Source organism: Cygnus atratus, chromosome 14 (assembly GCF_013377495.2).
Source record: "Cygnus atratus isolate AKBS03 ecotype Queensland, Australia chromosome 14, CAtr_DNAZoo_HiC_assembly, whole genome shotgun sequence".
Lineage (NCBI taxonomy): Eukaryota > Metazoa > Chordata > Aves > Anseriformes > Anatidae > Cygnus > Cygnus atratus.
In genome coordinates, this window is record NC_066375.1 from 8055320 (window position 1) to 8078514 (window position 23195).

The 23195-nt window shown below is 51.0% G+C and overlaps 1 protein-coding gene across 5 annotated transcripts in view; it reads left to right on the forward strand.

The window, feature by feature from the left end:
• Nucleotides 1-10472: 10472 nt before the first annotated feature.
• CYFIP2 (cytoplasmic FMR1 interacting protein 2) overlaps nt 10473-23195 on the forward strand; it is a 43214-nt gene continuing 30491 nt past the window's right edge. The window contains exons 1-9 of one of the 5 annotated variants that reach the window (XM_035559812.1): nt 10473-10589; nt 12676-12765; nt 12845-12922; nt 15045-15146; nt 16036-16217; nt 16539-16635; nt 17361-17489; nt 18846-18950; nt 21594-21685. In XM_035559812.1, the coding sequence (XP_035415705.1) occupies nt 10473-10589; nt 12676-12765; nt 12845-12922; nt 15045-15146; nt 16036-16217; nt 16539-16635; nt 17361-17489; nt 18846-18950; nt 21594-21685 (992 nt within the window). The remainder of the gene's footprint in view (nt 10590-12675; nt 12766-12844; nt 12923-15044; nt 15147-16035; nt 16218-16538; nt 16636-17360; nt 17490-18845; nt 18951-21593; nt 21686-23195) is intronic. The other 4 variants (XM_035559813.1, XM_035559816.1, XM_035559814.1 and 1 more) reach the window with 4 other exon arrangements.

A 23195-nucleotide genomic window follows, 5' to 3' on the forward strand; every position in this document is an offset into this window, starting at 1 on the left:
TTAACAGGAATCCTCTCACCACAGACACTTGTCGTATGCCTGGGGAGAAGGAGAGGGCAGAGGCCAGCACTTCCAGACAGACAAGATATCCTCAGGTCTTCCAGAGCACAGGCACAGGCTATGGACTGGCCAGGAAAGTGGTTTGCATCTTACAAGCAGAACCAGCAATTGAGCACAGATTCCTGCGCCACACAATCCAGCAAGTGTATTTCTCATGAAGATACAGCCTCAAAAGTAAGAGATCTGGCATTGCTATTCCAGTTCTGTGAACTCCCAAATTAAGGTCTTCCCTGAGGAAGAAGAAAAATCAAAACAAAACAAAACAAAAAACAACTATCTTTGGCTGAGGAGGAACATTTAGACATTTCCATGGCTCTCTAATTCAGAGTGGGCTGGACCTGAAAGCTGTGAACAGGAATAAACCTGGGACACAAGGGAACAAGCTGGATTTAGTGTCTGCATTTTTGATGCTGATATTTCAAGGTGGTTTTGTTCTCCCTTTACATGATCTTCTCTGTAACTGTGGCTTAACAAAAACAGGACTGTGGTATCCCATAAGCTGAAGAGGTGTCTGCATGTTCACCCAAGTTTGTAAGGGAGGAAGAAAAAAAAAGCAGTGTGCTGAAGAGTCTTGAAATTCTCTCAAATTTGTGTAGTGAGTGGGAAAATGGGACTCTCAGATGGGGAAAAAAAGTCAAAGTTGAAAGTTTGTATTCATTTTTTCTTCAGTCTTTCTACATCAGAAAAGAGACCACCAATTTCTTTGAACCACGTATGGAGGACTCAGCAGGGCAGAGTGCTGGGTGTCTCTAGCCCAGGAGAAGACAGGATCCCACGATCTGACTGCCTGTGAGAGGCACAGGAACCTACTCCAGAACCAGTGTGTTCGGAGGGAAGGAGCCGGAGGGCGCTGGAAGGGTAGCCCTGAGGAGGAAACATGCAGAGTGTGTGATCAGTGCACCAACGATAATGAGAAGTTTTCGCTTACTTCAAAGAGCAACTGAATCATCACAAGTAGAGAGTTTTCCATCTCTTCTCTGAACAAACCGGTGAATCCTCTAGGGACTGATCAAAGAAAGAAAGGCTTATGCAAACAGACTGCCTGGGTACTTCTCGATGAGTTCCACATTATGTGGTGACAGCGCGGGTACTTCAATTAAAATCTACCTTTTCTCTGCAAGACAGACACTGATTTGACATAACCAACCTCCAAAACAGAAGCATGCGTGTTAGTGTCCTGTAGAATTTGTAAGATCAGGATTTCTGCTAAGCATTAACAATAACTAGGGAAGCCAAGAGGCCTCACAGATGCTATGTGCATATATTCAATATGTATTTTGGATGTTCCTGTGTTTGGGCAAGCTAGGACATGGGTAAACCTTATGTGACAACAGTTTACAAAAAGTCTGAGGTGCAAACTTCCAGCAGCAATTTCTCATGTCGTTACAGAAGTCAAGATCAAAGATGTTTGCCAACAAAAATGGAACAAGGAAATACTGTAATCCTATGATCTCACATATCCTGTGTCAAACTATTTCTTCATAGAAGGAGGTTAAATTTTTGGTACTTTTAGGACCTATGGTTCTAGGGTAGCTTTTAGGAGCCAGAATCTTTTCAGGTTTATGGATACAAGCAAGATATGATTCCTGCCCTATGCATCTTCCCCCTTTGCTTTGTTTCCATGTTGTTTTCCTTCTACAAGTATAACCCAGAGTGACTCTCCCAAGCAAGGAGAATCCTAACATTCAGACCAGAGGTTGTCAATCCAAACCAGGGTCAGAGTGCTACCTTCAGGTCAGGACTGCTGCCAAAATCCCTCAGCAGTCTGAACCTACATGTGGAATATGAACATATACAAAACAGATTTTGATTTCTTGCCTATAGTGAATTTAAGCTAAATTTCTCATTGTCCCTCTCACCCTTTTAGTCTGAATTAGCCTGTCGTCACGTTCCCATGGTGCTAACTTTGGTGTTTAAACGATTAAATTTTCAGTAGCCCTACGCATGTTGAAGTGTACATCTACAGCTAAGTTTGAGGCCAGCTGGCCGTAACCCCACTCTCTCCCCCACCCCACTTAGAGGAGCCATACAACCGCAGGATGCTCTGAAACGGTTCTTCCCTGGACACAAACACCCAGCCCATGGCAGGGGTATCCACAGGCTCACAAAGCCCAGCTTCTGGCTTGCTGCCCTTTCCATCCAGGGAGCAACCAGGGATCTGTCAAGACTGAGGAAGTTGCTATTATGTAGCAGCAGTATTGCTCTTCTAAGAAATGCTTTGGAGGCCATATTTATGTTTGATGAAATAAATGTAATATTTATTAGCTAGGGAGCATTGCACAAAATAATATTGTAATGTCTTACGTTTGGTCTTCTTTAGCAGAAATTTCTATGTACACAATATATATTTTTACAAATAATAAAAATACTTTGTCCCAGCTGTGGCTTTCACTATATGTCAGCAAAAATGCAAAAAAACACCTTTATGCTTTCATAATCACACACCCTGCCCTTTCATGAAATCCTCCCCACCAAGAAGCAAACAGGCTTCTTCTGGCTTTCTGCAATATCTTCTGTTCCCGGAGCTACGGCTGTGTTCTGGGGTTACGTTTCGTGCTGGCTTGGAAAGTATTAGGAAGCTGTGTCCTGGTCCCACTGCTCTGTCCCAGCACGTTCCCAGCCTGCTGCTACGGTGAGCACTGGCACAAGGCTGGTGGGCCTGCCCCCACTGCCAGTCCTCCCATCCTGCAGTGATCTGCACGATAAACGCAAAGCTCGTTCCCTTATTCTGTAATCTAAGACAGCACAGAGCAGAAAATTAAAATAGTGTCACAACATTTGTCGAATTCCCATCACCCTGAGCCTGGCTGATAACAGGAGCAGGTTAAACTGTACAAAAAAAAAAAAAAAAAAAAAAAAAGAGTCTACAGCAGTTTTTACTGCCACAGGTTTCTTGAACTGACCTTGTTTCACCCACAGCCTCAGAGCAATATTAGCTGTGAAATCTCCCAGATCTGCAATAATAATGTCCACTTACTGATTTTTTCTGACAAGCAATAAATTGTAAAAAGAGGAATGATGGCTACAAAATGTTCCAGTTAAAGGTGAGATAGAAGAAATGCCACAGAGGAGAATGAGAAGAGCCTACACAGAGAGATGCAGATTTGTTCAGGTATACTCCTGTCTGCTAAAACAAAGACTGATTCTAAGACTGCCGTACTGCTTTGTGGTTTGCAGACCCCAGTGCCTTCACCCATTGCATTCTTTCAACTGATAGCAGCAGATTTAAGGCGTAAACCTGGCATCCAAGCTTCCCCATGGAGCCAACATGTCCCTGTGGGGAGCCTGCGCTCCACGGCAAGCTCAGCCCCAAGCTAGCCTGGACTACAGAGCCACAGCCTCTAAGGAATCGGTAGCGGTCACCCTAACGCAGGAAGGGCCAGATGGCAACCTGCTTGTAGCACAGGCTGATGCTTAGGGAAGGGACACTGCCAAGGCCGCCAAGGAAATGTATCTAGACATAAACCTGGACTTTCAGCAGTCTTGCTTATCCATCAATGTCCTTCAACCAGCAGCAGCAGCAGAAGCTGAGAGGGCTGACAAAAAATGAATGAAGGCCCCATCCAGGGTTTGCATCAGTTACGGCGAGGAGCTGCTGCTCTGCAGGTTGTAAGAGGTCCAGTTTGGATTTCACGCTGCATCTGAAGAGCCGTATCGAAGCCTTACAAAGCGGCATGGGCAGAAGGACTGGAAACTTGCCCCCGCAGAAACGCCAGATGCCAAAAACGCCAAAAGGAAGCTCTTTGGCATGCAGTGCTGGCTCAGAAAAAGCTCGCAGCTCGGAGCAAAGGCATCGCCTCCTGCCTTCCACCCCTTGCACACCCAGCCACCCAAGGCTCTGCGTGCATTTTAAGCACAAACCTTTCACCACCACCCCGGCTCAAACCTCCGGGCGGTACCTCGGGGCGGCGGCACCCCCGGCACCCAGCCAGGGGGCCCTGCCTCCCCGGGACCCCCGGCAGCCCCTTCCCCTCCCTACCGCTGCCTGCCCCAGCGGAGGGGCGCGCAGCCCCCGGGTAACCCCCGGGCACCCCCGCGCACCCCCAGCGCAGCCCCCGGGTACCCCCCGAGCATCCCCCGCGCACCCCCCGGGCTCCCCCCGCGCACCCCCCTTGCAGCCCGGGGGGGGAGGAGCCGCTCTCCCCGCTCCAGCCCCTTCCCTCGCCGGGGGCCGGGGCTCCCCCCGCCGCCGTGCGGAGGGGCCGGCGGAGAGCCGCGGAAGTGCACTTGCTGCAGCCATTTCCTGCTCTTTGTGCGGGCGGCGCGGAGCATCCCGGCGAGCTGCGCCCCCCCACCCCCCACCCCTCACCTTGCCCCTTACCCTTCCCTAATCCCCCAGGACCCCCCCTTTGGTCCTTCCCCCCCCCCCCCCTCCTCCGAGCGCCAGGTGAGCGGGGCGGGGGTGGGAGCGCTGCGCTGCGCGGGGGCTGCGCGGGGGTTGCGCCGCCGCATCCCTGCAGCTCCGCGGCCCCCGGTCGGGATGGGTTTGGGGATTTTCTTTTTTTGGGGGGGCGTCGCGATGGGGGTGCCAGCCGGCGGGGCAGGTGCTGCCCCCCCTTAGGGTGGGAGGCCCTGGCGGGCCGGGATGTGCGAGGATGTATCCCATAATGCTCCGTGCTACCTGCGGCAGGCAGCCCCCCCGCCGTCCTGACGGGCAAGGCGCCGGAGGGGGGGCGGGGGATGACAAAAATCCCCTTCGCCCCTTCTAGGATGGGGGGGGGAAAAGCGCCGAGCCCCCGGCCCGGTGGGCGCTGCAGGCCCCGCGGTGATGGCAGCGCTCCCCGCAGCCCGGTGGCGGCGATGCTGCCCCCACCCCGGGCGGGGGGGGAGGGAAAGGGGGGGAAAAAGGCGATGGAGGGGGGCTGCGGGGCCGGGGGCGGGAGCTGGCCCTACGGGGGGTCGGGGGGGGGTCCCCAGAGGGTCCCCAGGGGGTCCCCAGTCAGCACCCGCCGGGAGAAGATGGTGCCCAGGGCGAGGAGGGGAGCGGGGGGATGCTGAGCTGGGGGTGCTGCGGTGGGCAGGGGGCCTTGACGGTTATCCAGGGTCGTGTTTTGGGGTCGGTGGGAGCTGGGGGAACGTCCCCCGTCCCCAAAATTCCCCTCCGCCCGGGCGGAGGCCGTGAGTGGGGAGCGTTCCTTTGTAGGCAACTTTCCAGGCGAGGAGGCTGGAAACGCATCCCGCTGGGAGGAAGGGATGGCTCCTGGGGGGGCTGGATAGGGATGGGGGGAACAAGAGGCACACGCTGGACCCCCCCTCTCTCACCACCACCCCCGTGCTTACTGGGCCTTATTCTGCCGGCTGGGCTGGGGAAGGAAGAGGGTGCCGCTTGGGCGCCCTACGAGGAGGCCGCCAGCGGCACAGCTTGTCCCCCTTCGCCATCTGCCTCTTTCCCCGGGGGGGTTCAGGCCGCCAGGCTCAGATCACAAAGGTTTTGCGGAATTAGGCCGGGCTGCAGCACCCCCAGCACCCCCCCTGCCCCGCACGGGTAGCCAGAGGAGAGCGCGCTCGTGTTCGGCGCGGTGACAGTTGTCAGAGGTTGGGCACCGCGATGGGTGGCCAGCCCGCTATTTTGGTGTCTGTCACAGCCCTGTAATTCTAGGGTAATTCCCTACAAAGGATAATTCCTTTCTCCTTTTCTCTGTACAGCTAATTGCTATTAATGAAGCCCGAGGAATATGGAAAATCTTCCATTTTCTGACCCGGGTCTCTTTAGCAAAGCAGACTATCCTATCATAATACGAACTTTATTAACAAACAGTTATCGTATTTGCATGAAAAGAGGATGATCATATCTGGAAGATCAGTAATTGTCCAACTATTAACAGTGCATTTCTGTATGGTTTAAATTCTCAGTAAGTGCTTTGACTGTCAGCAAAGGAGCTTGCCTGGAAACTGCTCTAAATTTCTCAACTATATTGGAAATGTAGCTTCCTATACCAGCCTTCTGCCCTGACCCTCTTTCTTTGGCAGCAGAAAAATTTGATCAATTTATTCTATAAGAAATAAATTCCAAATGAAATGTTGCTGAGAGACGGGGACGGCATAGATGGCTGGAACTCAGCCGTAATGGGATGGCTGAAAACGTAGAGTGGAGATGCAGACCAACAGCTTCAGGAGTTGGGCACTTTGGCTTCCTTTTTGGATGGGAAGGGTAATTTCACGGTCATTAACGCCTGTGTCTGTGCAGGGCAGGAGCCCAGCTCTGCCAGCCTTGCTCACCCTGGCTGTGTTTATCTGCTTATGCAAAGAAGCTCCTGACTGGCGTGGTGTTGAAATTACAAGTGATTCTTAGAGCATGCAAGGAGGGTTTGATGACATGCATCCTAAACCACAGGGGATGTTAATCTTGTGAATTTTAGGCAAGGGTAAAACTAACCTTTTACACCCCAAAGTTACTCTACTTGACTGAAAGTACGTTGTCGGCCAGCAGCGTTTACCTCCTCTTGCTGTGAGGCAATGGGTACCAGAAATGTCCTGCTGTGTGCCTGAGACATCAGTCAGCTGGGCACTTGTAGGGCCAGGATGCTTCCTGACCATGGGTTAAAGGCTTTTTTGGAGTAAGGGGGGAAGCATTATCACAGGGGCAAAAATGAATTATGTGATGTTCCCAGGTTACCCAGGGGCTGGGCATCAGAGCTGGAGACAAATCCCAAATCCCCTGGAGGTGACCAGAAGTTTGCCCTTTTCCTCCATATCACCATCTCCCCATCACAAGTCATTTTGCTGCTCCTCTCACCAGAGGCTTGCAGGACGCAGAGTTACTGCCAATCTCCAGTATTCCTGTTGTTTCTTTCCTCCTTTCCTGCCCTTGGTCGCTCCTGCAGCCCCAGCGTGGATGCCTGCTGTAGGAGCAGGTGAGCTGCAAACCCGAAGCAGCCCGTGCCACTTCCCCAGCGCTCTCAGCTGCGCAGCTTCGAAGCCAAGCGCACATGCATGCAACATATTCATTATGGCCCTGCTTTCAGAAGTCTTCCTTTGTTCGCCCAAGCTGCTCTAACAATAAAGGCTTCTTTGTTCCTCTCGCTGTGAAGAGGATGATACTGCACAGACACTTCTGGGCGAGCATTTCAGCGGGGAAGGTAGGACCTGCCCTGCGACTGTGAGCTCAGGCATCAGGGATGTCCATCCTCACTCCTTCTCAAAGCCTTGCTACGCTTTCTAGGCTGCTCTCACGACAGATTTACCTTAATTTCAGCTACAGAGTGGTGGGGCTGTGCCTGTGGATGCTGTGTGGCTGGCGTGCCTGGGGTTGGCACTTTGGGCAGGTGGGACGGGGCGCACCGAGCATCGCCTGCCCCAGGGGAACCACAGCAACGGGAGGAAGAAGTTTCTGCAGCGGATGGGCAGGAAGTATGGGCAGCTCTCGTTAGCACCACTGCTCATCAGCAGAAGCTGTAATTAGCCCTTTGGCCATGTCTCTGCTCCCCAGGGTTTCACCAGGGCGGGGCTGGCTCCTGCCAGGCTCACGTTTGGTTCTACCTAAACTCATGTTGCCGGAGGAGCATCAGCCTCTGATCAGTGGCAGGATACGCAGAAGAAAATAGTTTCGAGAGGCAGCTTGTAGTAGCCCAAGAATCCACGCGGGCAGGATATGTTTCCTGTGTGAGAAGGAAAGCCTTACCCCACAGCCCATGCGTTATGGTAACAGAAAAGCCCCGTTTGGGGCACGCCGCCGTGCTCCACCCCGGGCGGCGCGGCCGCAGCCCCACGTGTGCTGGCACAGGAAGGAAGCGCTGCCGGTGAGCCGCAGGCACAGCTGGCACGGCTCTGCTGGGGTTGGGGGGTAAGGCTTAACGAGGACTTTTTGGTGGGTGCCCCCACGACCTCCGTAGTCCCCTGGGCTGGAGTCTTGGTCGCTGAATGGAGGGGGTGAGGTTGGATGCAGCAGGGCAGCGCCTGCGCCATGGGGAATTGCTTGAGGCTGCTCCTCCGGGGATGCTCTGGGGTGGGGATCCTGCTCTACCGGCCCTGGGCCAGTGTCCCCTCCATCGTGTGCTGCCAGCTGCAGGGCTGCCCTCTGCCACGGCTTGCCAAGGGCCTGAGACCCAGAGGAAGTCCCGACTGACCTCACTGTTCCCCATCGTCTCCTTTGCTTCTGCCACTGCGCTGAAGAAAACATAGAATTGAAACTGGGAGTGCCCGTCACTCCCGGCGATGTTGCAGTGAGGACTCATCTGGTAAACCCACAAAGTCTGGGCAGTTTTTCCACCTGGATCCTGGTTCTTGCACTCTGCTCAGCCGTGGCAAAGCACGGGGTGGGCTGTGGCCAGGGCTGATAGCTTGCCAGTGCTCGAGGCTTCCTCTTCTGTTTGTTATTTCTACGTGGTACCTCCCTTCCTGCAGCTGAGTGCCAGACGTGTGGGGCAGGGGCTGTTGGCTTCTTGCAGGTTCGTGCCGTGGCCAGCACCACAGATCTGCAACGCCGAATTGGGACCCGGATCTCCTGCTCAGAACAGGACAGAGCGGCTGCTTTGGGCAGTTACTGCACCTTGTTACAGGCAGCAACTGGGGCCAAACGGGGTGAAGGGGGGAAAAAAGAAATTTGAGCGAGTAGGGAAGGGGCTGCTTGAGAATTCTTTTCTCCAGATACTTCTTTCGTGGTTCTTCAAGCTCCAAATACAACCAAGCCGGTTCCTCGGCTGCCTGGTGCCCTGGGGAGGCGTTTGGGGAGGTGCCGTGGGTTTTACCAGGCTCAGAGATGTTGTTGCAGCTCCTGCGTGCAGGCAGCAGGCCCTCTCCTCACCAACGCGAAGCCACCCCAGGGCTGCAGGCTGCCCGCGTCCCCCTTGGCCGTGCTTCTCACTGCGTGCATGTGTGTCTGTCTGTGGCCATCCCGCAGCCATTGTCCTTCCGTGCTCCCAGTGCTGGAAACGAAAAGCAAACTTGTATTCGGGGAAACAGTGACTCAGTTAAAAACAACAACACGAAAAAAGGACCTAGGGGAATTGTAGCAGATTATCAGCTGAACGGGAGCGCCTGCGGAGCTGCTGTTGTGACCAAGGATATGGTGGTGAGCAGGAAGGGACATGGTGTTACTTTTCTATCTGGCACTTGCGCAGGCGTTGCTGGAGCCCTGTGTCCTGCTACGGTGTCTGTGCTTCGGCAAAAAAAGCTGCAGAATTAGATCAAGCTTAGAGAAAAGCCGAGGAGATGATGAACGGATTGGAAAATATACTCAATAACAAGGCAGTTGAGGAGCTTGGCCCGCTTGCCTGAGCAGAAGTGAAGGTTGCAGGGTGTCTGTATGGAAATCTGCGAGTATCTTGATGGGAGCTTTGAGCTCTATTGAGCTCTACTGTCTTGCAGATTAAAGTGATAAAACCCGATGGCTCGCATTAGGAACTAGACAGGCTCCAACTGGTAAAAAAAAGCGCTCCTCGAAAGAGGGGCGATCTGCTAATCAAACAACATGTCAGTTCTCAAAGCCAGTTCTCTCTACAAATATCTAAATGCAGCTGCGTGTTTTCCGAGAGGACAGGCTCCAGGTCAGCCACGGCTCCTGCACATGGATTAGGCATTAACTGGGGGAGCCCGGTGGCAGTGGTTATACAAGTGCTCAGCCCGGATGACAGCAGCGTCCCTCCGTGCTTGCGCATGCCAAGGTGAAGACCAAAAGAGATCAGGGACAGAGAGGTTGATCCTGCGTTTCAGCTTGTCTGCGTCGGTGCTCGGCACAGGGGTAATCACCAGTGAGCTCTTTCAGAACCGTTTCCCTTTGCTTTTTATTTGTGTGCAGCTGGCACCGTCTCAGGACACCGCCGGTGGCAGCTGCAGGGCAGGCTGAGGCTGGGCAGGGGCCACTGCGTGTCTGGTTAAAGCAAGGAAATTTTTGTTTTTAGCAGCAACTTCTTTTTTATTGCTGCTTGAGCTGCCACAGCCTGGCTGTGCAGAAGCCTATTCTTTCCAGTTCACCTGTGAAAATGCGCTTCGGTGTTTACAGTTTCCAGCTCTGCTCATGTATGTGGGAAGGTGATCATGTGAGTGTCAGCGCTGGTCATGCTTTTCTAATCACGCTGCTTCAAGAGAGATTTTGGAAAGCACCACTTTGCATTTGGGAGTACAAGCTTTCACTTGAGGCTGCTTAAGCTGCACTGCAGCGCCCAGCTGTTTTGTGTCTCCAGCAGTTTTGCATAGAGTTAAGTAAAGGAGGACATGGGTGGGTGGCTGTGTTCCTCTTATTCTGCATTCCTGCTGTGTTATTGTGTCATGGAAGGAGAGATGACACAGAGATATAGGTTAAATACACAAGAAAAGGAAAACAAGATGAACCAGGATCATATCCTCTGCGGTGCAAGCTAGTCCTGGTTCCAGTTTTATCCTTTGGTGCTTTCCCACTGAGTCTTCTGCCTGCTGACTGTCTATCACCCTCTCTTTTCCTTTGGATCTAGCGTGGAAACTGAAGAGCCAGAACCATGACCACCCACGTCACGCTAGAGGACGCCCTGTCCAACGTGGACTTGCTGGAGGAGCTGCCCCTGCCCGACCAGCAGCCATGCATCGAGCCGCCCCCTTCCTCCATCATGTACCAGGTACCTCCAGCCCCGGCCGCGGCAGGGCATGCAAAGCGCAGGGGTGCATGCAAAGCACGGGGGCGCGTGGTGCTGTGAGAAGGAGCAAAAATTGTTCCTGGTTCGGTGTGTTTAAGGAAATATTCACAACAGATCTAGCCACAAATCTGCTCCCAGAGAGATTGGTGAAAGGGATCTTTAAGTCTGAGAAAGGTGTAGGGAAGTTGACAATGAGGACAAGAGGGCATGAACCAGTGAGAAGCCAGAGATAAGGTTTGTGATAACAGCAGAGAGTTCTCAGTGATTTTTAGATGAGTTTTATTGTGCATGTATTTTTGTGCTTCCTTTTCATGGTACTGCAAGTGTCCAAGTAGGCCAAAATCAAAGTTCTGCCTGAATTTGGCTGGCCTGTGCTGCCAGCACAGCTGGAGCTGCTGGTGGGGGAGCGGAGGGCATGCAGGGGAGGGCAGTGACCACAATCACTGCTCTGCCTCGAACACCCACAGATTTAGCTGCAGCTGCACCGACCAAGCTTGGCGTGAGCCCAGGGCAAGGCTCAGACCCCTGCTTTTGCATCCACAGCGGGATGCCTCAACTGCTTGGCCACCACACCCTGTCCTACAGCACATACCCGGGGTTAAATTTAATGCAGGGTTACTTTCTCTGTCCTGCCACTCCTATCTTCATGGTTTACCCGTGACCGTACATAAACGCACCCATACAGGGATTGCCGTGCCGTGTAGGCAGGGCTCTGGAATTACAGTATCTCTTTCAGCAGGTCAAGCTGCGGGCTTGTTCAGTAGCATTAGTATCTCTATGGGTTATCAAACCCAAAAGCATTTCTGGGCTGTTCAAATGTCAGCTAACCCTGGAAAATCTTGGTATCAACTTAGCATCTCTCTTCACAAAATAATTTTTATTCTTTGCTGGCTTGTGTCCTGCGAGGGACTGAAAGTCCCGTCTTATGGCACAGCCTCACTCGTGTCTCGTATCACAAGTGTGCATTCAGCTGGGCCTAAAAACCTTGTCTTAACCGGATCTGGAAGTGTTTGCTCAGCTTGGTTCCTCATCACAGACACGTTGGGGTTAGCCCCGTCCCTGCCGCCCAGAGATGCACACGCAGCCCCAGCTTTTGCTTTCACCTCGGTCACATGCGCTGTCCTAGAGGCACTTTGAAAAGCAGCCCTGCGGCCACAGGTCCGTGCTCCCAGCTTTGGCGCTCAGGAAATGGGTTATTGAGGTGAACACGGCTGCTGCAATGCTGATGACATTGCAAGGAGCAGCTCTGGGCGTCTGGGACTCGCGTGCGCTCTACCCTGCAGCAGATACCATCAGCGTGCCTTGGCGGAGGAAATTGCCCAAGCACAATGCGTGTGAATGGGCGCTCGGTGCCGCAAGGCCAAGGAGCTGCTTTTTCACCCCCCACCTTGCTCTGCACTCTCTCGCTCCCATATCCAGACCCAAAGCAGTAGCTCAGCTTCCCAAACAACTGTTCCTCCCAAAGCATCTGCTTGCAAGAGCAACACTAGCACTGATAATGGCATCTGAACGAGTGCTGATTTTTGTATTTATGTTTTCCAGACATCTCTTTCCCTGCCCTTTCTGCGTGTTTATCCTTTGCTATTCCTGCTGACAGGATGTGGTCTTCCCCTAGCAGTCAGGGGCACCAATGGAAGTTAATGAGGTTGCGTTTGTCTTTGAGTTAACAGACTAAAGTCTTTAGTATAACCGCTAGAGGTTTGCTCACTGGTGTGGCTGCAGTTCCTTATAACTGATCCCCACTTGGCTTGGCTTGATTTTACAAGGCTTTGTCAGTCTTGATTGCCACATCTTCACACATACAAGCTGCAGGGTCTCTTATAATGAACACGCGTGGTTCAGATGCATTGCAAGCTGCCTGTACAAATCTACTCCAGCCCTAGAGACGCAGTCATTTCTAGCACCTCAAATTTTTCATAGGCTGACCCTGTGCCCTGGGTGCCCTCGAGCCTGTGCCTGCATAGGGTTCCCTGGATATATTCCCAAAACAATTGGCCAGCGCATGGCATCAGGTGAGAGAACAACCAGTGTGTATGTATTTTAATCCCAATCCCTGTTTCACCCACAGGCTAATTTTGACACAAACTTTGAAGACAGAAATGCCTTTGTGACCGGCATAGCCAGGTACATCGAGCAGGCGACGGTGCACTCCAGCATGGTGAGTCCCCTGGGCACTGCCCCGGCAATGCTGAGCCATGGTGTGTGCCCTGCCCCTACAACACCTCTGTGTATTTCAGAACGAAATGCTGGAGGAAGGCCATGAGTACGCCGTGATGCTTTACACGTGGAGGAGCTGCTCACGAGCCATCCCCCAGGTACCGGGGCCCTTTCCGTACAGGGCTCTGCTCGGAGCACCTGTGTGGTTTTGTCTTGCATGGGTTAGTTTGGGCTGAAGACTGAAGCAGATAGAAAGGTTGAAAAGAGAGGCCACTGAGGGTTCAAATTATCCTCCTCACCCCACCTAAGTCTCAATCACTGACCTCAGCAGCAGGTAGCTACTCCAGAAGAAGCAGTTCCCTGCTGCTGCTCTAGCAGAGGACATCTGCTCTGCACCCTGGTGTATGACAGGGGCAGCTCCATCCCTGACCCTTTTAGCAGTACCTCTCAGCTAAGTCACACTAGCCACAAATGAAGCAACTGTTTGTGGCTGACGCGTTACATATATATATATATATATATATATATATATATATACATTTCCTGGTTTCAGGACCGTTTCCCCAGCTCCCCAAAGCAGCATATTTGAAGTCACTTCACAACCACAGGACCAGCTTGTGTGTCCCATAGCTGCTCAAGGATGCAGCTGAGCACAGCTCTGGTCCCACTCAGTGCTTGGCATAGTGCTGTGTTTTGCTGCTTGGATCCCTATCTGAAGATTGGGTAGCCTTTGCTTTAATTAAAGCAGTGCTCTTATTTCCTTTCCAGTGCACCACTGGAATATTTTTCCCTCTCATGTTGTGGGAAGATGCAGTTTGCTTCAGGCAAAGGCAGTTAGTTTTTGGAAGTTGAGTATAAAAGTATCAGATCTGGTTTATATCACACTTCCTGACACCACTGCATGGTGTGTCTCAACTTCAGTTAAAAATTGCTCCAGTGCCGAGTGGGACTCTTGTGTTGCGTGAAGAAGCAAGATGGCTAGCTGTGATGACAACAGCCGGTGATCTTGAGATGTGGCAGATTTGGGCTCTCCCTGACTTGCATGGAGCACAGTGGGCAGCTGGGGCAGCTTTCTGCATCCCAAACTGGTGCTGGGGCGCTGTCTCTGCTCTCATGAGAGACCTGGCAGGGTCAATGTTGAGCCAGGATGTATGAAGGAGCTCTTCACTATGTCAGAAACATTTCTGGAGTGAATATCCGCCTCCCAGCCAGGTCTCTTCCAAACGCCCTTTTTTACTGCTGCTGTACCCAAAGGTCCTGGGTTTAATCATTCTCCTCTACTGCTGGTTCTGTTTCAAATGTTTTTCAGTCCTCTCTCCAACCAGAATCCTGCAGACACCTACAGACATGAGTAAGGTTGCCCATGAGGCCCACGGAGCCATGATTCAGACTCTGGCGCAAAGCTTGTCATCTGCAACATGAGCAGTGCTGGATCGCTGCAAAAGCGCAGGCTGACAATGCAGCCGGCAGATGTAGTGCACATCCATTAACCCTACTGATAAAAGGGTTTGCAGCACTTCCGTGGAGCCGGGAAGAAATATTTCCACATGGCTGACAATGCCCATGTTAGTGGTTCCCCGGGAAAGGTCAAACCTCAGTTCCCCTGGGTTATACTCTGCTGATGGTCTGACGAGATCCAGCCACGGGGAGATTGCTGATGCTGATTAGATTTTTGCTTATCTCCCATTTACATCTGATGCTGCGCTGCTGTTGCCTGTGCTGGCCATGCTAGCAGAAGGCAGGCCATGGCTGAGCTGGTGGCAAGACAGAGTTACTTAAATTTAGCTTCCTAGGACTCCGATAAAGGTGACTCACTTCATTGCTGCTAGTCACATCCAAGCTCAGGGATTTTTAATGGGTCTGCAACAGAACCAGAGTTATCCCAGCAGGACTAGAGCAGAGCCATAGCATGGTGCCTTGTGTCCGTGGGACTTTGCAACACAAAATCTAAGATAACTTTATGGTACAACATTCCCACATTGTATAGCAAGTACAGACTTCATTTTTTATGTATTCTACTCCAGACAAGTGCATTGGAAGATTTCATTTCTCAGAGTCAGGATTGTGTCCATTTATTACACATGGAGAGAATTCACATCTGAGAAAAAGCCCTTCCTGCCATCATCTCTTGCCTTGAAAACAAGCTCCCTCTGGAGTCCCTCTGTTGTCCTCAAATGGGGACAGGATTCACTGTGAAACAAGCAGAAGTTGGTGGCTGGTGCAAGTCCACAGCTGTGTTAGAAATGATGCTGATGAAGATGGTTTCTCTTTGCACTGCAGGTGAAATGTAATGAGCAGCCAAACCGAGTGGAGATTTATGAGAAGACAGTGGAAGTCCTGGAGCCAGAAGTCACCAAGCTTATGAAGTTCATGTATTTTCAGGTAAGCAGTCAAGGGGAGTGGTTAAAAATAATTTCATACTTTGGTCTGAGGTTCCTCAGCAGGGCTGGGCTCTGCTGTGCCTGCCCTGATCTCCTGGTGGGTTTCTAACTTGAAGTTATCTGTCCAGAGCCAAATCTGTGCTCTATCCCTTGCTCAGCCCCAAAATCTCATATACAAGCTAGGAATGAACACGCCTCAGTCCTTGAAGTTCATGGAGAACCAGAACTGTGGAGCTGGTGGATGCCACAGGCTCCTGTTTTTTGGGGTGCCGGCTAGTGGATGCAAGGGATGTTCCTGTGCTGACAGCCTGGTGCCAGCATAATTCGCTCTTTGGCTCTTCCCTCTGAAGGAAAGCCATGAGGAGGAGAGGGCTGATGGTGCAGCCAGTGTGTTCATCCTGGCCACAGTACCCATCCGATGTCAGAGCACGGAAGCTTGCATTTAGTGGTTGCTGCATTTGAGGCACTTGCGAAGGTAACACGCTCAGATCCCTGCAGAGCAGTGACCACGTAGCCAGCAGAGCTGCTCTTTGCTTAAGGGAGCTCTCTACATCACCACCTGCATTTCTAACTGGCTGCAACTGGGCTTCACTGGCACACTTGGGTTTTATGTCCTATATATTGTAATGCCCCACCTAAAGAACCAAAGCATGACTTGGCAGAACACGCTGCACTCAGGGCAGGCACAGAGGATTCAAGCCCCGCTCCTCCCCTCCAGCACTGAGGACATTTGTCTATAGTGGTCTGAAATGCTGCTTCATTGCATGGTGACAATGGAGGGAGACCCTGGAGCCTCCATCCCCATCAGGACAAGGAAGGAGAGGTGGGTGGAGGTGGTGCTATACGTGTGCAAGCCTCTGCTGTGGTGACCGTGTCCCGCTGCCTTCCAGCGCAAGGCAATCGAGCGGTTCTGCAGCGAGGTGAAGCGCCTGTGCCACGCTGAGCGGAGGAAGGACTTCGTCTCTGAGGCCTATCTCCTCACGCTGGGCAAGTTCATTAACATGTTCGCTGTCCTGGATGAGCTGAAGAACATGAAGTGCAGCGTCAAAAACGACCACTCTGCCTACAAAAGGTGAGGGGCGAGAAGCAGCCGGCGTGGGGACAGGGCTGGGCCGGGTCTGGCAGGGGGAATTGCCCAGCAGAGAGATTGGGCAGATGTAAGGGGGCTGGAGGCTGGGTTTCTGTGCTGTTGTAGGCCCTCTTTGTGAGTTTAGGCAAATGCCTGAGCTCTGTGTTTTGGTTCCTGATTGGTAAAATGGGGAAAGAGCTAAGCTGTGTTGCAGCGGGGCTCTGAGGCTGCAGCCCTGCAGCTGCACGTGAGGTAAGGAAGGTGGGTGGTGAGGGCCTGCGTTGGGTGAGCGCGCCTTGGTGACACTGGATTTCTCCCTTCCAGAGCTGCCCAGTTTCTGCGGAAGATGGCAGACCCCCAGTCCATCCAGGAGTCCCAGAACCTCTCCATGTTCCTGGCAAACCACAACCGCATCACGCAGGCAGGTCCCATTCCTCTGAGCCAGTTAACCTTCCCACGTGTAGGCAGAGGCAATGGTCTCGCCAAGGCTGAGGGCTCTTCAGTCTGGACTGCAGCAATATCTGTCTCATTTGTTGCATCATTTCCACCGACTGTCATTCTTTGGGTCAGGCTGTATAATTCCTGCAATATTTCTTTCCAGTGGATGGATCATCCTGGGTAGCTTTGGTGGTCTGTTTATGTCAAGACAAGGATAAAGGTCTAAAAGGTGCAAGAAGAGCTCTTGGGGCTTTCTCATAGAAACCCTACCCTTGTTTTGCCCAGGAAATCCATCTAGTCTGTCTCTCCAACTGCATGGGGACTGCAGATCAGACACCAGGGGCCTCCACACCACCGGCTCTATAGCTTCTGCTAATTAGATAAAATATTGTACAGAGACAGCAGACAATCATAAAGTCTGCTTCTGAGGCAGACCCTTTCTTTTCATCTCATTGTGATGCTTGGCTGCTGTGATCAGTCTGAAGGGGAGAGCTGCCCTACAGAAGGAAGGTTGCTCTTTACGGGTGGTACCATGAGGTCGATCTTCTATCTGTGACTTAAGCACACAGGGTGTTTTTTTTTAAGAAACCTCTTACCATTATGCTCTTAATCTTCTTCCACTTCTGGAAACATATTCCTGCTTATATTCTTCTGTCCATGCATATTCTTCTGTCCATGTGGATAATGTGGCCCCTATTGCTGTTTCAGTGTCTGCACCAACAACTAGAGGTCATCCCTGGCTACGAGGAATTGCTTGCTGATATTGTCAACATCTGTGTGGATTACTATGAAAACAAGATGTATCTCACGCCCAGTGAAAAACACATGCTTTTAAAGGTGAGAGTTGGTCATATTTATGGGTCTGAGTGTTTGGGCAGTTCCACTTCTGTTTTAGTAAAATGAAATTCCCTTCCAGGACAATGTTTCTCTTCGTTTTCTTTATTTTTAACTCCTTTGGGTTTACATACATCTCTTCTCTGTTGGCTGAGCCAACATCTTCTGGACACAATGCTTGCTATGAAATGGGAAAGTTTTCTGCATGCAGCACCAAAGCTGCTTTCCACCTCTGCCTGTTTCCTTTCTGATCTTAGTTACCTTTTGTATTCTGCTGGGATACCTCCATTCCCCCATTTTCTCCCCATTTATCCCTTCTTTGTAGCTGAACAGACTGAGCATGGATGAGGGTCAGAGATGTCCCACCTTGGTGCTCTGAAGTGGCACCTCTGCTGGGCAGTGCCATGGCTGCCTCCGTTCCCACTGTAACTTGGACCTTCTCCTGTCCTTTCTTTTCTGGCCTTTCTGGCCTTCTTCCATGTTCCCGTATAAAAATCTTCTTTCCTTTCTCCCTTTCCTCTGCTATTCCCCATCTCCATCTCTGTCTTTTCTTCCAGTTCTTCCCAAGGTTGCCAGCAGCTCTGCCTGCTTGGCACTAAGGTGGTGCCAGCTGGTGGACGAGAGCACCTGGGGTACTCCGCACTCTCCAGAGCTGGAAGGGCTTTTTCTATTGTACATGGTGTGCAGGATCATAATTTTGACCTGGGTAACCTTATAGGATATGCTAAAATCACCAGCAACTTTGCAACCCTGAATTTTCTTCTTGGTACCCATTTCCAAGAATAATCAGAAGACAGATCACCATACAGGTTTGGTTTCCTGACTCTAAAGAGCCCCAAATATGAACATGCCAAAGTATCTGCTTATTTTTTGTTTGTCCTTACTGTAAGTCAGTTATTACAGTGATTACAGTCACTATTACCCTAAAAACTTCATTCCCACGGTATGAGTCAACTGAGGTTCTTTGAAGGACAAAGTTGGTACGTTTAATATCTATAATGATCTGTACCAAAATAAAGGGAAAAAATCAACCCAGGAGAATATTTAAAATGTTTTCAGTCCTCTGGGAGCAAATGTTTGCCTTTTTAGTACGGGTGAAGAAGACTTTTGGGTTGTTGTTATGTGTGAGAGAGGAGGAACAACTGAGAGTCATACATTTTTGCAGAAACGTTCCATCATGGGTCCCCTGTCTGCCACACACGTCCTTGCAGATATGTGCACGTTTTATACAGTTTTCTCATGAGTGTCAGTTGGCACAGAAGCCTGAAATGGTCTTTCCTCACGCTAAGCAAGTGAGAACTGTCTGACTTGTACTGCTGACTTCAGGCTATTGAAACCTAGCCTTTCTGTCTCCTCCAGGTGATGGGGTTTGGCCTGTATCTCATGGATGGGAACGTCAGCAACATTTACAAACTGGACGCCAAGAAGAGAATCAACCTTAGCAAAATAGACAAATTCTTCAAGGTCAGTGACCTGTCTGGGTGAGGCTGGAATTTACTACAAACCAGTGAATTACGGACCACTATCATTGCACACGCTGCCAACAAAAAAACAAACCACAGGAATCACAGTTCCAAAAAAAAAAAAAACACCCAAAGGGTCAAGAAATTACCTAGACTGAAGGATGAGAAATGGGATTGCTGTGAACATGCATAGGTGGGTGTAGCGTGGGTGAGATGAGCGATGACAGCCCTCCTGCTGAGGGGTGAAGGACGGGGATGGCGCGTGGGAAGCCCGTGTTTGTGGATGAGGGAAGGGTGTGCCAGACTGACGCACACTTCTAGCTCTGGGCACATTTTTGAGGCTGGCTTGCAGTCTTCTGAAGACTGCCATGATTTCAGGCCACCAGCAAACCTAGATAGGTTTGCTGAGGTCTGTGTGGGTGATGTTTGCATGCTCCTTTCCCTCAGTTCACTGCTGAGCTGACATGCTGAGGAACAGGGGACAAAACTGGCCAGCCAACATGTCATTGGCAGTCTTACTTGGTGTGTAACCTGTGCTCCCTGTAGGGCAGAAAAAGCTTCTTGAGGAGATTGTGTTGGCTGCAATTTGCAGGTGCTCATTGAGTTCCTCAAGGGGCTCGTCTGGTGGTTTTGGTGAATCCCTTTGTCTTTTGAGATCTTTTTTTTTTGAGGAAAGGTCTGCAGGAGCTGGGTGCTCCCAGTGACATGGTGGGAAGCAGCTGTGCAGCCTCCTTCTGCCCCATTTCCATGTGCAGCTGGGATCAGCCCTGGGCTGGTCCACAGCTGGAGGTCAGGCTGTAGGGAGGATTTGGGATAACACTGTCTGCTTCCTCCCCAAATGCGCTGTGTGTGCAAGCTGTTAGTGGCATATGGAGGGGAGGGCTGAGAGCCCTGATGTCTCCGCTCGATTGCATGGCTCGCATGAGCTCAGCACAGTGCAAGCACCTCCTGCAGCATTGCAGGGTGAAGTCATTCTTCTCATCTATTGCTTCTGTGCACAAGGCTGGGTCTAGGAGGCTTTTTGGGTTTGGAGAAGATTAGTTCATGGTGGGATATGGCAAGGGACAAACGTGTTGGTGAGCCTGGATGGCTGATTTCAGGAAAGGCTGGTGTACCTGCTGCTGCATCCTCAGCCCGAGTGAGTGGGGACTTGTTTACCTATCTTTGCACCATCTCCTGGAGACAGCTCTGAGAGCAGGGCTCTGACACCTGCGTAGGGAGCTACAGACCGACACCGTAACCTCACAGATGGGCAGATAATGAGATGGTGGAATGCTTCCCAGTCACTGGGGAGATTGCTGAGGACTGCAGCTCTGCAAAGGAGATGTATTTTGCCATTCCTCGGAGTCTTCTGGGTTTTTCCTGGTTCAGCTTTGCTAGTTTTACTGAATCTTTGCCTCAGTTTAAATCCAGCCCTCAGCATTCTGTGTAGAGTTTGGTCATCTTGTTGCGTTCAAACAGATCTGTTGTTCGTTGCAAAGTGTTGTGGGCCATCAGAGAATCGGACTGGTAAAATATCTTCCACTGCATGGAATAACTTCCTCCTTTCCAGCTTTTTTTCCACTTGCACTTCCAACATCTGCTGTGGTTTCACCTAATCAGTTAAGTACCACTCCAGACTATCAGATCTCAATAAGAAAAGGCCAACTACTCCTTTTACTACATCTGCTTACTGCCTTCTGATTAAATTTCTAGTGGATTGACCAGGAATTTGAGTAGTGAAAATGAACTACCCCTTCATTTAAACCGTTTATGAAAGTGCCACTGGGAATCTCTGATGACAGCATTGCACATCCTCCACACAAGCCAGCCTGAGAAGTTTGATAATAGGACAGTGAATTTACCACCATCTTCCCTGTATTTTGGGGCTAGGCTTTTGTAGCTGGGTGACGTTGAAGCTTCTCTTTTTTTGAAGAATTGTAGGTAGCTCTTGGCTGAACGTAGTTTGCAGCTGAAAGCTTAGTCCAGCAGGGACCTGTCTGAGCTTGAGGCACATTCACTGCACTTAGAATTTACTTCCCTTCAAAATCCTCCTGAGACGTAAAGGGAGAACAAAGCCGTGTTATATTGCAGACAGACATTGACTGTGTTTTTGTTTTCATGGTGAAACTGTAAGACACATCACTAACAACCAGAGTGCCAAAGTAAAATCTAAGTCCCAGGGGAAAGATGCCACATCTCCGGCAGTCCAGGCAGCAGAGCAGCCGGCAGCTCCCCTCCCCAGCATGCTGCCAAAATACCAATGTGCTAGTTTTTGTCCCTCAGTTCTGTTGAGGATTATGGCAGGAGGCAATAAGTGCTGTTCAAGAATACAATTCTCTCTTTTTGGTATAAAAAGACCTTTTTCTCTCTCAGCCGATGCTGGTTACAGCACTGAACCTTTCGGGTATTAACCAAGCCAGTATCAGCAAGCCCAGGGCTCCAGGGCACTCGCAGGGAGTGATCTTACTTGCACACAAAAAAAAAGTGATAGTTTTCAGTTGCTTCCTAGGTGTGAAAAGACCCTGCATCCAGGTTTGCACCTTGCTTTGAACAGTCTGACACTTCCTGTAGCTTCGGAGATGCAGGATGCCACTTCGTAGTCCCTTGTGTCGCCCTAGGGACTCTCCGCCGCGTTTCAACCATCTTTTGTTTTCTTTTCCAGCAGCTGCAGGTGGTTCCTTTATTCGGCGATATGCAGATAGAACTGGCCAGATACATTAAGACCAGTGCTCACTATGAGGAGAACAAATCCAAGTGAGTGCCTGCCATAATGTCTCTTGGCTTTGTGTGTGTCCCGAAAGCCGTGGGAGCTGCCACTCCTCCTCCCCGGCATGCGTGAGGTCTGTGCACGGGTACCTGCGTGTGTCCCCAGGGGGTGCACACCCCAGCGTGCCTGATTCTGCGGTCACCTGTGTGTGCACGTGTGTACCTGTGTGTCCCTGCATGGGGGGACGTCCTCGCCGGCTCCGTGGAACTGTTCCCGTGCACGCAGGCAGGCGAGCAGGCATGGTGCGCGGTCTGGGGCGGCTGCTGAGTGCTTGGGACGTGTGAGTGTGAGCAGCGTGTTCCTGCTCTGGAGAGATTTTAATCCACAGTTTTCACCCCGAGGACAAAATCCTCCAGAGCGTGAACACAGCGCCAGATCTATCTATGTGGTAGGCGGGGCATCTCTTCTAGCTCAGGCACTTTCCTGTGGAGAAAGGCAGCGGGAATGAGAATTGAACAGGGTGGGTCAGATGCACTGAAAAGGAATAAATATTGTGGGAAAAAGGCAGAACTGGAGTCTTTCCAGGTGTACTCAGTCGTTGTGGCATGGGGTACGCAGCGTGGCTTCACGGTGTGAGTTGGAAGCCAGTTTGTTGCTCCCATCAAGAGAATTTGCAGGTGTCACTTCAGATCACACCACTCGTGTGTGAAGGCCCAGTTGTCTCTGTAGCTTTGTGTGGTGCTCAGTTAGTGTTAGAAGCATCGCTGGTAGGTTTGGACATCCTCAGAATAGCGTTTGCATCTGCACGTAAGCAAATCCCATCCAAGCTGCGTTGGCTGTAATCACTGATTGCAGCCTGGCTTTCACCAGCGAGTGACCATTCGCCTGTGGGACCAGGCTGCGTGGAAGTCAGATTTCTCCATCACCTGCGAGAAGCAGTCTAGCTGAACAGCCACCAGGACAGGAACTAACCAACGGCCTCATCGCTGCGCCTGTTTGCTTTTCCCTTCCCCACGGCGGGTCCTGCTTTCTGCCGCTGTGTGGCTCGCCCGGGAACGCCTTCCCCTGCCCTCCTGAGGGCTGGTTGAAAAGTGCCAATTCATTTTTCACAAGAAATTTGAAACTAGCTTCGCAGAATTTCCCAAGCAAAAGGTTTTTGATTACGATTGAAAATTAAAAAAATAAACTAAAATTCTACAAAATGTAAATTTTAAAAATATTAAAAAAAAAAAAATTGAAAGGGAAGATTATCTAAGAATTGACACCTTTTTATCCCAAACTGTTCAGAAAGCACATTTCAACGAAACATATGTCAGCTGCATTCATTTTCTCATCTCAAAACCAAGGTAGCTCGCAGGCTGTTTACCTGTGCACAATTTAATGTCTGTCTCAAAATCTGTCCACCAGGTCTTTGTGCTGCACCTTACTAACCGATGGTTCTTCCTCACTCACTTGCTTTCCCAGCAAATTGCATGGGGCTTCCAACACTAACTCTGCCAAGGTGGTTCCATATGTTCCCCATTTCTTACTAATATTGTTTTTGTCACTTTCTTTCCC